This window comes from Lactuca saligna, chromosome 1 (genome assembly GCF_052625555.1).
Source record: "Lactuca saligna cultivar CGN05327 chromosome 1, ASM5262555v1, whole genome shotgun sequence".
Taxonomy (NCBI): Eukaryota; Viridiplantae; Streptophyta; class Magnoliopsida; order Asterales; family Asteraceae; genus Lactuca; species Lactuca saligna.
Genome location: NC_136417.1, coordinates 10,093,919 through 10,109,835, shown reverse-complemented (window position 1 = coordinate 10,109,835; position 15,917 = coordinate 10,093,919). Strand labels below are relative to the sequence as shown.

Below are 15,917 nucleotides of genomic sequence, written 5' to 3'. Positions count from 1 at the left end.
ATTCTTGTTACAATTTCACCAACTTTTTGAGGCAGGCAAGCATGCAGATTCTTCCACGTAGCAAGGCAACTTGTTATGATCCAAGGCATGCATCATGCGTGACCAAAAGAGGTTGGCCAAGTTATATATATACAAGGAGCATCTTAGACACTAACTGATTCTCAATGTTATTTGTCAACAATAAATAGAATCCTTTAATGATATCGAGCTACTACCTAAAGTAACTAATAAACTCAAAATAAGGCGGACAAAACCAATTTTGGAGCATCTACTTAGAGCGTCGAGATAAATAAATATACTATCTTTTTTTAATGCCGATAATAACATGTTTTGTGGCTAGTGATCATGATAATACTGTTTATTTCAGTAGTCGAGTTGTATATCCTCAAAGTGATGACAACAATGACACATATCCATTTTCAAGTTGATGCAATCCTTTCGTTGGTGAATGAAGCTATTATTTAATCTTAAATGTTTGTTGAAAACACCATTGACAAAGGGACAAATAGTCTCTAAGAAAGAACTGAATATCAACCTTTTATAGATGTGGATCTATATGATTTAGAAAAAAAAAAAAAACAAACTTGTGTTGGTATCAAACAATATTCTTGATAAATGAATACATGGTTAATTAGCAACGGTCCTCAATATCTTGTTGGATTATCTAAGTCCTATAATTTTGCATAATTAAATAAATATTGCTTATAATTATCGTATATAATTGTTATGCTAGATTGTTTTCCTTTCCTTAAAAAGTTGAAGTAATGAAACCCAAACCTTTTGATCCGTCAATGCTTGACATATGAAACAAATTAGTTTCGTCTTTTCACATGTCACCTCACAGTTAAAGCATTGACATGTAAAACAAATTAGTTTCATCTTTTTACATGTCACCTTACAGTTGAAGCACAAGAGATTCGAATTGAGATCAATTCTATTATGAAAAGTTTAATTCATAAGTGATCACCACCATTAACAAGTAACAATGGCTTTAACAAGTGATTTCCAATCAAATGATTCAACAAAGTTATCCAAAACCCATCTAAAGTATATAATTGGTGTAGTGACACTGACCCAAAACTCAATATTTGCATTATCTTATATAAGATGTTATATATTTATTTTATTCATTATTTGCTATGTTGAGATTTACATGTTGAGTTCTGTCATTCTCTTTATCTCCGAACACAATAATACAACGCAATATGTACATAATACAAGGCAAGGGGCCGACTATGCTAGGCTACAAACATGGGCTCTCTAAGTGGGCCTGAGTAATACACATACAAACATATAACTATTTACATGTTGAGGAGTACTGCTATCATTCTCATTATCTTGATTTGATGTTGGTGATGGTGAAAACTTTGTTAGGTTGAGGTGTAGCTTTTGTTCATTCTCATTATCTTGATTTGATGTTGGTGATGGTGAAAACTTTGTTAGGTTGAGGTGTAGCTTTTGTCATGATGATCGGAAAGAACGCATGAGATGGAGAGACAAAGTCATCGCTGACATGAGGGAGAGAAAATAGAGAATTTGGTCAATATGGAAGGGAGGAATTTTGGGGAGAAAGAAGGAAAAAATGATCAAATCCATAAATTGGGAGGTTAATTGAAGAGATGAATGAGGAGGTGGCCAATCTAGTTGTCATTCAATGGATAAAATTCTATCGATATGAGATGCCACGTCACGTTGTAGAGTTCAATACATTGTAAAAAAAAATTTAATAGATTTATATAGAATATAGAATGATAATGTGGCAATTCATCACAATCTATAAAGTTAAATGCATTGAGGGTGTACTAAATGTTATCATTATCATAATACAATGTAATATATACACAATACAAGGGCAATGGGCCAGCTATGCTAGTCTACGGACATGGGCTCCCACATATTGGCTTGAGTAGTACACATACAAATATATAACATAGAGTCTACATTACCATACAGTAAAAGCACACAGATTTTAATTTATGCACTCTTATTTGCACTTGTGTTCCACCTTTCCCTAGCTAGGCATCATGCATGGCTGCTCAAAATTATGAGACAATGAGTACACAGTAATAGTTGAGCGTGTTCTAAGTAATTAACAGTATTGGTAGTGGTATGGATTTAAGGTTTCAGTTTTAGGAAAAAGGGACTGCTGGGGATAAACAGTCGTTGCAGCAGCTAAAAATATGAAACAATAATAACCCTAACTTTTATGCAGTAAGTACAAGCTTAAGATGCATAAGCGTGGAATCTAGTTGTATGGAAAAAATTAATGTTGCTAAAGGAATATACTCCATTTTTTTGGATAAATTAGATGAGGTCGAAGTAGTACAGATGCTTTAATTCCATTTAAAGTTGAGTCGTATATAACATAAGGATATTATGGTGCTTCATTTCTTCGCTATCGACAAATTATATTCTTGTTAGAACATCACCAACCTTTGGGGCAGGCATGCAATATTATTCTTTTAATCAAATGCAATTTGTCGTCGCCCATGACCAAAAGAAGTTGGCGAAGTTATATATATATATATATATATATATATATATATATATATATATATATATATACAAGAAGCATCATTAGGTAAAACCTGATTCTCTATTTTATTTGTCAATTATATTTTGTTTATAGATACGGGACGATTATGAAAGAATCAAAATTTGATTATATAGTTGTACGTGTTTTCGTTTTCTTGGCCGGAATTCTAGCCCATGCTCTAAGTTTAAATTAGTTAGTAGGATAATTAAGTGGCTTAAACAATCCTTATGTAAGCTCTAAATATTTGTGTCTAATTGTGTTTTTCATTTATTTATAATATCTAACTAGTTGTTTAAAAAAAAGTAAAACTTGCCAACAATAATAAAATTAAAAATAAAATTGCAATAGAGATGCTCGGAGAAATTTATGGGAGAAAAAGGAAGATACAAGGGTAGAGTGTGATGGCATCTTATACTTGGATAAGACAAATCCATCTTGAGGTTGGTCTATATGATTCCTCTTACCTTAATTTGGCATCAAAAGATCCTTTCTTGAAATACCCGAAGCATCACAGCTAGCTTTTCAAAGGCATGAACTTATTAACGTTAGGTTCAACAATTATAATTTATTCCCCTGGTCATAAGATTCGTTTTGTTCGTAACTTCCTATGGGTGATTCTTTTCCTCATTTGGCTATATAAACAAACGGCGATTCATAAACTCCCTCATTCACTTCAATTAATCTCTTCCTACTGATCAAACTTGTATAGATATATGGAAGGCGTACAAGATGAGCAGCTGTTGAGTCTTGGGCTTGCAATCGTGATCGATTCTGGTAGTGGTCGTGAAAGAAAGTTGAAAAGAAAGAGAAGGGAAGAATTTAAACCTTTGGATACGAATGGAGTTTCTGAAGGAAACATCTATAGTCTTTTGGAAATGAGGGAAATCATGTTAAAGAAAGAAAAAATGACACCAGAAATAAGCACCGGTGAAGATGGAAAAGGACTCCGTTTGATCCACTTATTGCTCGTTGCCGCTACCTCCCTTGACGAGGATAACCTTGATTCCGCTGTCGATAATCTGAGTGAATTGTATCAAAACGTATCTTTGATAGGCGACTCAGTGCAAAGGGTTGCGGCTTATTTTGCAGATGGATTGGTGGCAAGGCTTCTCACACGCCGATCACCTTTTCACTCAATGATAATGAAGGAACCAGCACCCGAAGATGAGTTCTTGGCATACATGGAACTCTACAAAGTATCCCCATATTACCAGTTTGCTCATTTCACCGCAAACCAGTCGATCATGGAATCATTCGAAAGGGAAGAAAAAAATAACAACCGATCATTGCATGTTGTCGACCTCGATGTAGCGTATGGTTTCCAGTGGCCATCATTAATGCAATCTCTGTCAGACAAAGCCAATTCTGGAAACCGCGTGTCTCTTAGAATAACAGGGTTTGGAAAAAGCTTGGAGGAACTCGAAGAGACAGAGGCAAGACTAGTCGGCTTTGCCAAAACCTTCAGGAATCTAATCTTTGAGTTCCATGGTATGCTGAGATCAAATTCTGGGTTGAAATCAATAACGAAGAGGAAGAACGAAACGGTGGTTGTAAACTCTGTCTTCTATTTAAATTCCTTGTGCAACTTCACACACATCTCAGAAACGTTAAAATCGATACACAATCTAAACCCTTCCCTGGTTATTATGGTCGAGCAAGAAGGCGGCCGAAGCCCACGAACCTTCCTATCAAGATTCATGGAGTTCTTGCATTACTACGCAGCCATGTTCGACTCACTGGATGATTTCCTTCCTCTGGATAGTCTCCAAAGGCTTCAGATCGAAAAGAACCATCTCGGCAAAGAGATCAAACGGCTAATGGATTTCGATAAGGACGAGGAAAATTCGCCAAAGTACGAGAGGATGGAAACCTGGAAAGGAAGGATGGAAAGTCATGGATTTTCAGGAAGGCATCTAAGTTCCAAGTCGATAATTCAAGCAAAGCTCCTGTTGAAAATCAATAGCCATTACTGTCCCATTCAATTTGGTGGGGAAAATGGAGGGTTTACTTCGTTTGAAAGAGAAGAAGGCAATGCCATTTCTCTGGCTTGGCAAGACAAATGTTTGATCACAGCATCTGCATGGCAATGTGCACGAGGAAGATGACTCAACACGGAGTACTTTTGGTATAATTAGTAGCCTATAGTTTTGTAAATTAACTATAATAACATGTGTGGAGTGAGTATGTAATATACGTTTTCGACACCACGTTGATTATAAAAAATATATCTTAATTTTTATCATTCTGATGGCAATAATTTTATATGCTTCCATCAAAACAAAATCTTTTGGTCCAACATTTGTGATTAGTTGCGGTATACAATGCCATCTTATGAGTTTGAGGTTTTTTTTTGGCACGATTAGTTTTCCATTAACTTTATCAAACACAAACACTTTACGTCCAGTTTTATATAAATAAATTAGTTTATTGTAATTAAACAAAGGGTAAAAAATAAATAGTTTATTGTAACTATAAACTAACTTTACATAAGTTAGTTTGAGCTAACTTATTAATAATCTAATTTATAAGCTAAAACTAATTTTTATAAGCTGCTAGCGTCAAATATAGTCAATCCAACTTAAACCCTCTTCGATAATTCACAATATTAAAAAAAACTTAAACCCACTCTGATCATTCACCATTTTAAAAAACTTAAACCTTCTCTGATCTTTTACAATGTATCTTTCATTCTATATTGATATATTTATATTGAATTTAGTATTTTGATTGTATTTGTATGTATAATTTAAACTAGAATCGGTATTTAAGTATTCGATAATGTCTAATTAAGTAGAATTATTTCTAAAAGAATATTGTTTTTACGATGATAAATATGATTATGTGAGTATCATTGCAAAAGAGATGGATACTCCATATTTGTAATATTGTATCAATATGGATTCTCTAATGTGTTGTTCCTAAAAATTTAATAATAATAATAATAATAATAATAATAATAATTAGCAATAATAATAATAATAATAGATACTTTGATGGAAATGTTGATTTCCTTTTGCAACAAGAATCTTTTTGTAACAAAATAAAGAGTTGGAGATGCTTGGAGAAACTTATGCATGGGAAAGAAAGATACAAGGGTAGAGTCGGATGTCATTCGATACTTAGAATAGACAAATCCATGGTGAGGTTGGCCTAGCTATTTGATTCCTCTGACTCCAATTTAGCATCTCAAAATCCTTTAATTGGAAAACCCGAAGCATCGCATCTAGCATTTCTATTGTATGACTTAAACTAATATTAGGTTCAAAAGTTCTGACTTATTTCCATGGTCATAACTCATAAGATCCTATTTGCATTGTAACTTCCCATGGATTATTCTATTCCTTATTTTTTTGAACGGCAGCTCTTTGGCTTTATAAACCAAAATCACAACCTCTATTATTCACTTCAATTTCTTCCTATCAATCAAAACTTACACAAAGATGGAAGGGCTACAAGATCACGAGCAACTTTTGAGTCTTGGGCTTGCAATTGTGATTGATTCTGGTCGTGAGAGAAAGATGAAAAGAAAGAGGAGGGATAGATTTCTGTCTTTGGATACGAATGGAGTCTCGGAAGGAAAGATCTTTAGTCTTCTGGAAATTAGGGAAATCATGTTAAAAGAAAAAAATACAGGAAAAGGGATCATTGGTGCAAATGGAGAAGGGCTTCATTTGATCCATTTATTGCTAACAGCCGCTACCTCCCTTGACGAGAATAAACTTGACTTGGCTATTGAGAATCTCAGGAAATTATATCAAAATATATCTTTGAATGGCGACTCTGTGCAAAGGGTGGCAGCTTATTTTGCAGACGGATTGGTGGCAAAGCTTCTGACACGTCAATCACCTTTTCATGCAATGATAATGAAGGAACCAACACCCGAAGATGAATTCTTGGCCTATATGGAACTTTACAAAGTATCCCCATATTATCAGTTTGCTCACTTCACAGCAAACCAAGCAATCATGGATGCATTTGAAAAGGAAGAGATTCAAAACAAACGAGCCTTGCATGTGGTCGACCTTGATGTAGCATATGGTTTCCAATGGTCATCACTAATGCAGTCGCTTTCAGACAAGGCCACAACTGGAAACCATGTGTCTCTTCGAATAACAGCATTTGGAAGAAGCTTGGAGGAACTCGAAGAGACAGAGAGAAGGCTAGTCGGCTTTGCCAAAACATTCAGGAACCTCATTTTTGAGTTCCAAGGTATACTAAGATCAAATTCTTTTGGACTGAAATCAATAAGGAAGAGGAAGAACGAGACGCTTGTCGTAAACTCAGTGTTTTATCTAAATTCCGTGTGCAACTTCTCACACATATCCGAAACATTAAAATCAATAAACATTCTAAACCCTTCACTCGTCGTTTTAGTCGAACAAGAGGGTGATCGCAACCCAAGAACCTTCCTATCCAGATTCATGGAGTTCTTGCATTACTACGCAGCCATGTTCGACTCACTAGACGACTTCCTTCCTCTCAATAGTCTTCAGAGGCTACAGATTGAAAAAAACCATCTTGGTAAAGAGATCAAGCGGCTAATTGACTTCGATGATGATGCAAAGTCGCCAAAATATGAGAGGATGGAAACATGGAAAAGGAGAATGGAAAGTCATGGATTTTTAGGAAGGAATCTTAGTTCAAAGGCCTTAATTCAAGCAAAGCTTCTGTTGAAAACCAATTGTCATTACTGTCCTATTCAATTTGGTGGGGAAAATGGAGGGTTTACATCGTTTCAAAGAGAAGAAGGCAATGCGCTTTCTTTGGCTTGGCAAGACAAATGTCTTATCACAGTATCTGCATGGCAATGTGCAGCAGGAGGAAGATGACAAACCATGACTCATGATGGAGTTGTTCTTTTGGTAAAAATTAGTATCACAATTTTGTAAATTAATAGATACTATCTATGAATAATCTTTGTTTTTGACGGCACGTTGGCAAGAATCTTATTATTCCTTCAAAACATATTTTTAATTTTGACCCATTATTTACGGTTAGTTCTATTGAATGCAATTATGGTTTTATATCTTCACATTGCATTATATTTTTATTTTATCTTATCGTTCAAAGCATAACTCTAAAAAAAATTAGTCACATACCTACATTGTGGTGTCGCAACAAATTGAAAGCACATAGCTATCTAGACATAACAAATAAAAAAAAAGTAATTTGATATTTTAAAATATTAGCATTTCAAGAATCATTGTACACTACAAAAAAAATGTCAATTAGTGACGAAAACAAAATGGTCACTAATAATGGAAGGAGTCGTCACTAAGTGCTTTAGTGACCAAACTTCTGGTGGTCACTTTTCGTCACTATAGGTCCGTCACAAAAGCTTATCAGTGACTAAAATATAAAATTGGTCACTAAATAGTGACTAAAATATTCTCGTCACTAAATCTGTGACAACCCATGTCGTCACTAATGTTGTCACTAATCAATGAAGGTCGTCACTGTTTTATCTAATCAGTGACCAATAACAGTCGTCACTATTTTGTCAAATCAGTGACCATAAAAAGTGGTGGTAAATCAATGACCATAAAAAGTCGTCACTAATTTAGGTTGCTATTTACTACATTTAACCCATTTAAATAATTAGCATAGATATATATATATATAAATAACTAAAAGGTTAAAACACATATAATCACACACACACACACACACATATATATATATATATATATATATATATATATATATATATATATATATATATATATATATATATAATACATAAATGACTAAAAGGTAAAACTACATATGAATTGTATAAAAGTAGGATTATACATGATATTTAAAGAAGATAGATTCAGTCTCTTCTTTACCATGAAAATATAAACATATTACATCAATCTATAAACATATTTAGAAGTCAATCACCTTCTCATATTCAGATTTAAGAAACTTTGACTTCTTGTCCATCAACATTGTTCCCTCCTGAAATCAATCAATCATTCAATCACTAATTCAACTTAAATTAAGAAATTCAAAGCATATTGATTGAGTCAATACATATCAATATCCTTATCAAAGCGTATTATATACACCCACATACCTTTTGTCTAATAAACAAAGTAGCTCATCGACTACTTTAGCCTCAATAAGATCTCCTTTAATTGCAAATAGCTTAACCATGCATGAATAATCTGTGCAAACTTTAAATTATATATGTTTTTTATTGAAAAAAGAACTATCACATTTCATAAAATAAATCATGAACATACCTGAGTTGATTCAATACTATCATGATGAAAATGACATATTTTCCCCAAAGCAGAAACTGCATTATCATATGCCATCACATTCCCAGGGTGGAGAGCATTAGGCTGTCTTATTGCCTTTGTAAATAAAAAAAATAAAGTATAATAGTTTGAGTAAATAAAATATAAAAAGTTCAAGTAAATATAAAATAAAACAGATGTTTTGTATTATATTATGTACCTCTAAATAATGGTTTTATAACAGAACCGCATTACTCTGCACACACTCCAAGTCCATATACAGCTGTCTAAAAAAATAAAATTATAAGAACACATAGCCTGGATCAGTAGTTGATAATCATGCTGACCTGGCAGACATCTGGATTCTCATCATTGCAAGTTTTTAGAAGGAAAGGAAGATATGTATTGTAATACCTGTTGACATATAAAAAAAATTATATTAAAAATGATAGATTACTAGACATGATCAAGTACAAAAATGGATATTTTTATAATTTAGAACTGCTTCACGACACTGTTCAGCCACATCATCAAAGATGAAAATAACAATCCATTTTTCTTCACTTGTTTTTTTTCTTGTCGTTATATTGATAAAAGAGGGAGTCATTATTATATATTAAAAATATATATATATATATAACTTGAATAAGTGAATAAAAAACTTCGGCAAAAAGAACTTACCCACATAAGTATCAAATATGAGGACATTTCATCAAACAAAGGCAAGAATGAGGCTTTAAATGTTTTTATAAAAGTTCCCAAAATGATGAAGGTTGTAATAATAAGTCAAGGGTTCTCATAAGAAATTACAAGTGAATGGAAGGCATTCTTCAACTAATAATTAATATCCAGAAAGCATATGTAATAAATAGATGCCAAAAAGCGTGACCATTCATTAGTCATTGTCAATGGCCTTGTTAGTATCTCTTCAGCATCACTCACTAAAGTTCTTGAATCACAAAACACAACTCATATAATGTAACCATATGTTTTGAGTAAAAAGCATTCTAGGGTAAGGAATTGTTTGTTTTTGGATTCATGGGGACAAAAAGAAACAGACTCTTAATGGAGAAAAAGAGAAAGAAGTAATCTGAAATACATGCATTACCCCACGTGTGACTTAAGTTGTCCTAAAGCACAAGTTGTTGCCAATAGAATGTCCTTGATACAATGTTACAGGAGTAAAGTTATATGAATCACTATAATCTTTAATTTTTGCTATCCATTTGAATACATTCTCATACAACATTTTTGTAGTTGCAAAATCCAACGTTGTATATGACAAAGCATCATTCCCTATAGAGAAATTAATACTTTTTTATAAAAATGTTCTTGATAATAAATGAGACATGAGGTGCAAGAATTTACCAATTCCTATGTTATCTTCAACTCCAACAAAACAAGATTGGGCTGCATAAACAAAATGTTCCATTAAATTATCATACAAAGAAGAAGATGCAACTATAAGAAATTGTTTACTTGAGCACTGAGCACATATGATAAGATTTGATGGATAATTTAGTATGAGCCTGCCATTACAGATTCCATTGTGGCATTGTTGCCAATATCCAAAGAAAGGTCATTGATTAGCTTCTTCAAGTTTCTTGTTCCAACTACTAAGAATACATTTACCCAAAATCATTGGTTAGTTAAACCTCTTTTATCAAGTAAAACGAAGATTAGTAATCTTTGAAAATAAGAAAATCACCTACTTTCAAGATCAATCAGAAATGTTTACAACAATAACGAATAGAGATGGCAAAACCATATTCGAACAAAAACAAGTAAAGTCACCTGCAATCCAAAAATTATAAGGAAATCAACCGGGAGGGAAGGTTTGAACCCTGCAAATCGATTGCACCAAAAACAAGTAAAGTACCTACAACCATCCAAAATCATTCATGATCATTAAATCATGTTGCAAATTATGCATCTTCAATCCAAATTGATAGTTTAGAGTAGTTTTAGGATCTTCAATATGAGAAACAAAAGCACATGATTACATTGTCCAATTAATTAGTCAATATATTGCCAAAAGCTTGTTAGGTTCAAGGGGAAACCCTAAAAACATTATCTCATGTAATGAAAAAATATCAAGAAGTTACAGAGTTGGAAGAGATAATCTTCTTTAGAATGTTTTGCTTTATATCATCCAAAACAACCAAATAAAAAAACCTTGATAAGATTTCTAATTTAAGAGATATGTGTTGAGAATGAACGGAATTTGGATTTCCCTTGTGACGGATGAAAGAGAGGCAACCTCAGAGCTTGGCTCGAATTCAACAATTTGGTAGAATGGATGAATAAACAAAAATGCAGCTGATTGTAAACTATGTGCTAATTTAATGACAGGAAATCAAGCTTTTCTGTTTGTTGAGAAATTCATGTTTCTAGTTGTGTTGATTTTAGCTACTATTTGGTATAATGGATTTGGGGAGCTGATTGATTAGAAATTGAACAAATGATTAGCAGGAAAGTGATGTATGTAACATGAGAGCAATAGATGTAGCTACATCGATGGTTAGAGCGGAGAAAAGATTACCTATTTGACTTCGAGTGGAGAACAAAGGTGCGTTGATGGGAGGGTATGGAGCGACGATGGACCAGCGACGATGGACCGACGACGATAGGTAGACGACGATGGACCGGCGACGCTGGTGCTGAACTGCCGATGGTTGGTGTGTCGATTTAGGGCAAAGTATGAGGATAGATCTGTTGACGAGAAGCGGAATGCCTTTCCACTGAGTTTGAACGTTACGATGAAAAAAAGATCTCAACTTTTTCCTCATTATAATAATAGAAGGGTAGTATAGTAAATATGTTTGATAAAAGGGTTTAGGTTAGTCGACTGTTTGGTACTCGTTGAAAGTCAAATGGATACCAGACACCATGAAGTGCGTACAAGCCCTCATTGCATGTGTCCTTTTAACCAATCATGTGCACCAACGTGCATATCCCATATGTTTAGACATGCAAATTCCATATTTATGAGCTGTCAATATTTCTTTTACATATCTAAAGTTGTAAATCCTACCCAAGTTATTTCTTGTTATGCAACAAGTACAACTAGGTAATGCACATTTATTTGGAAGTGTATAAGACGTTTCTTGCCTGATGCATGTTGCAATTTACCACCCCATTGTATTTTTGTGTTTGCATAATGTACAACACCCAAATCATATATTGTTTAATTCTTAATTGAAAATTGTAACCACTATTTTATGGCCACTATAATTGTTTTCATTTTGATAAAAGGGTTTAGGTTGTGACCACTATTTTTTGTCACTAAGCCTCTAACATAATGACCATTATTTTTAGTTATTAATAGTTGTTACGATATGAAAGAAAAAAATTTTAATTTTTTTCACATTTAAGTGACCGATTTAGTGACCACCATATAGAATTGGTCATTAAATTTGTAGGTTACCAAAATTCAATGACGACTTAATATCTGGTGACTAAATGATGCTGTTAGTGACCAAAATATAGATCGTCACTAAAAAATTGGTCACTAATAAGGACTTTTCTTATAGTGTGTAAAAGTAACAATAAGAATAGCATATCAATAGGTTCTCGTGCTCGTAGACTTACTTGTAAGAATGATAAATAAGAATACAAAACGTTACATAAATAATCAAATCATATAACTAAACTACAGAAAGCGGTTGTAATATATTCAGCTTCTGTTGTTGACAGAATCACAAAGGTTGTTAAAGACCATTATATTGTTGTAATAACCCAAAATTCTCCTAGAAAATTTTCAATTTTATTATAGCAAAAACCTCCAACTATCATAAAAACCAAAACAATAAATCCTAGGTTTATCAATACAATTATCCTAAATCATAGTATTAAAATGCAGAAATTATAAAAAGATCTGCAATCCAGAGTGTACAGTCACGCTTTCGTCTTGATGAGATCATCCGTGGTACCCAAACACATTTAATCTACAACTGTAAACATAAATTTTAGTGAGTTCTTTCGAAAATATTCATACAACACAGCATAATAAAAAGTTATGGGTTATCAGCAACCCTGAGGATTATCAACAATCCCAGTGGGCTAACAGTACGCCTTGTGGATTAACATCATGTTCAGGGGTTATTGGGAATCCCAAAGTATCAACAATGCAAGTTAGATAAAACAACAAACATCAATAAAGACCCAACTAGTCACATACATAAATATCACACAAGTAAAGCAGTGAGAAAACTCACCTTGCGGATAACAGCTAGAAACACAACAGCTCTTACACACAAGATTGACATGATCAACAAGACACTAAACAACAGTAAAGTCATACCATATCAGCCTACACTCTAAAAATCCTAGCTTGACCAAAAATTAATTCCAATTAATTTCTGATTAATTATTAGTTAAATAATACTATTTTCTTATTAATATATTGTTTTCATATCATATTAATAAAATCATTTATTATTACTTATTAATCGTATAATAAATCAATAAATCAGTCCCTCTCTCTAAAATTCATCAAATTCAATTACTATCTAACGCTTGGTTTATGTGTTATTCAGTTGTCAGCATTTTTAGACTTTTAGACTGGAACTCGACGAGTTGGGGAGTTCCAACTCGTAGAGTAGAGATCATTATGGATGCTGAATGAATGGTCGACTCGACGAGTTGGAAGGCCCTAACTTGACGAGTAGACATTGGAAAGGAAAACCCTAATTTTCAGGGTTTGTGTAATGACGAGATTTTCAAAACAAAATTTTCATTTTTCAACAACCAAATTTAAGTAAAAACATTCTCAAAAGTGTTCAACAATAGTTATCAAAATATAACATTTCCCAAGATCACAAGAAATCAAATCCTTTCTCTAATGTGTACGGGTCACGCCGGCGCCTTCCCACGGTCCTCGCTAGTACCTGAGACACAAAACACAACAACTGTAAGCATAAAGATTAGTGAGTTCCCCAAAATACCACATACAACACATACGCCACTCGAGACTACTGTACGACCCTCAGGTTGATGTGTCTCGGCGGAACCCTCCAGTCCCGTAGTTCGTTGGGCCCTCCGGCCCAGTCTAAATCGTTAGACCCTCTGGTCCGGTCTGTATCGTTGGACCTTCCGGTCCGGTCTACACAATCATATAGCATACAAATATCACATAGTACATAGATTCACAAAATCTCATACATAACACATAAGACCCTCCGGTCCACATAAATACCACTCTAGGTAACGTATAGTGAGAAGATTCACCTCGTGTAGCTCAGTAACTCGTAAATCTCGGAAATCTTAGACTCCGTGGCATAAGACCTAGCCTCCGCCTAATCATATGAAATAAGTACTCGACATCAACACATTTTCCAAAGGCTAGACCATCCCTTCTCTAAATACTCTCATGAGGGTAAAAGACCATTTTACCCCTCACATGGCTCAAATACCCTAAAGTTGACCAAACCCTAAAAGTCAACCCTTCGGGTTATGCTGCGCGTACCAAACATGTACGTTGGGCGTAACTGATACCTTCAGAGGATCGGGGTGTGCCACCCCCTACGCTGCGTGTACTGGAATTACTCCCGGCGTAATACCCAGTTTCAGTCCTTCAGCTCTTGGGGTCTTAAACAGTTAAGACCCACGTCAAATTTTTAGATCTGACCATTTCTAAGCCTCTTAAACCATAAAGTCGATGACTTTAAGCCCTTGCATGGCTGAATAAGTCACTAGCACCCAAAACTTTTCATTCTCTAACCCTAGAAAGCATAGAACTCAAGCATGACCTCATATCAACGACCAAGATGGGAACTTTATGGATCTAGACAACAAATACTACTGAAAAGGGATAGATCTCGGACCATGGAGCCCCTTACACTCATAAAGTCTCCACCTTTGGGGTTTTTAACCCTAGAAATGGCACATGCAACAACAACCAAAAAGAAGAGGAAAGTTTTGAACTTTATACCTCTAAATGCAGCTCCTTTCTCTGTAGATCTCAGATCCAAACTTGCACTTCAAGCTTTTAGTCTCCACAAGCTCCTTTCTTCCTTCTTCAATAACCCACCAAGGCACTATTAGCTCCAAGAACACACACACTCACCAAGGACGAAGGAAAGCTCTTTCTTAGGGTTTTACTCACTGATATGGAGGCTGAGAAATGAGCCTTATCATCCTTTAAATAGTGCACAAGTCTTAGTAGGGTTTTGCATATGGGTCGGGTACGCCCGGCGTAACTATAGGTACGCCCAGCGTACCTAGCGACTCTGCGTCCAAAATAAGCACATGAGTACGCGCAATGTACCCCTCTGGTACGCCCAGCGTACTCACTTGCAAGGTTCCCTCCACTCAAGGACCAATCATGACTAGTTGACAAAGAATGAGGGTGGAATAAGTGTACCTTAATCTCGGGGTGTTACAGTTTGTACCCAATTTAAAGGCCTTAAGCCTCACTTGTAGCCTCTATTATCACCCCCTTTGTCTAGAGAAAACCTAAATCATGTCTCATCTTTCATTTTGAGTGTGTGGGGGCTTAAGGAGTGCCTTTTTGGTGTTTATGTGAAGAAGCTTAAAGTGGTTGGTGCATAGCTGAAGGGAGAGGTTGTAGATCTGGTGTTTACTTTACTATTTCAACCATTTTAAGGTATAAAGTCGAAACCTTGACCTTCCATTTCTTAGTTCTTCTTCTATGAAAGTTTATGGCCATTATTAGCCTAGTTTAGTACCATTCTTGGTCTTGAGCATGATATGAAGATATGGCTTTAGATCTAGACATCTCAGGGCATTTGGGGACTTAAAGTTGCCAACTTTATCAAGTCTTGGCCCTCCTTCATGCTCTAAGTCCCTTGACAAGATTTGATTAAGTGTTTTTAGCCTTTGATGCCTTGCATAGATGTAAAATTAGCAACTTTACGTGGTATCTTAACCCTAGGTAGCTGGATCTATAGTTTGGGGTTTTAGATTCGACTGGAAAGGGGATGAATATGTTAAGATAGGGGAAACTCGACGAGTTGGGTCAGGTTTTCCCCCTTTCTAGATATTGAGCAAACTCGGCGAGCCCATAAGATAACTCGGCAAGTTGGCTAGGGTCTTTCCTGGTTTTCTAAACACTAAAGGAACTCAACGAGTTGCTAGATGTACTTGACAAGTTGGGTCAACATTGACTGTTGACCTTGACTGTTGACTTTAAC

General features: G+C 34.8%; 2 protein-coding genes and 1 long non-coding RNA gene across 10 annotated transcripts; 2 read left to right on the top strand and 1 right to left on the bottom strand.

Moving 5' to 3' along the window:
• The first annotated feature begins 3,228 nt into the window (after nt 1–3,228).
• Nucleotides 3,229–4,775, top strand: LOC145048120 (GRAS family protein RAM1-like). The gene has a single exon (XM_078996541.1). The coding sequence runs from the start codon at nt 3,250–3,252 to the stop codon at nt 4,639–4,641; it is 1,392 nt and encodes a 463-aa protein (XP_078852667.1). The 5' UTR covers nt 3,229–3,249; the 3' UTR covers nt 4,642–4,775.
• Nucleotides 4,776–5,976: 1,201 nt separating this feature from the next.
• Nucleotides 5,977–7,365, top strand: LOC145002463 (GRAS family protein RAM1-like). Its single transcript, XM_078961734.1, has one exon. It carries the CDS (start codon nt 5,977–5,979, stop codon nt 7,363–7,365), a length of 1,389 nt encoding a protein of 462 aa, XP_078817860.1.
• Nucleotides 7,366–8,284: 919 nt separating this feature from the next.
• LOC145001378 (uncharacterized) lies at nt 8,285–11,533 on the bottom strand. Of its 8 annotated transcripts, none has more exons than XR_013661653.1 (10): nt 11,306–11,533; nt 10,558–10,642; nt 10,243–10,379; nt 10,132–10,173; nt 9,872–10,059; nt 9,111–9,177; nt 8,984–9,046; nt 8,767–8,880; nt 8,598–8,688; nt 8,285–8,479 (listed from the first exon to the last, which is right to left on the bottom strand). It is a non-coding gene; the product is annotated as an uncharacterized LOC145001378 (long non-coding RNA). The 8 variants fall into 8 exon arrangements; XR_013661584.1 differs by having other exon boundaries at nt 8,984–9,050; nt 11,306–11,532; XR_013661621.1 differs by lacking the exon at nt 9,872–10,059 and having other exon boundaries at nt 8,984–9,050; nt 10,476–10,642; nt 11,306–11,531.
• Nucleotides 11,534–15,917: the final 4,384 nt, after the last annotated feature.

Coding starts and splice junctions, on each gene's coding strand:
- LOC145048120 (XM_078996541.1), top strand. CDS start 3,250: ATGGAAGGCGTACAAGATGAGCAGCTGTTGAGTCTTGGGCTTGCAATC.
- LOC145002463 (XM_078961734.1), top strand. CDS start 5,977: ATGGAAGGGCTACAAGATCACGAGCAACTTTTGAGTCTTGGGCTTGCA.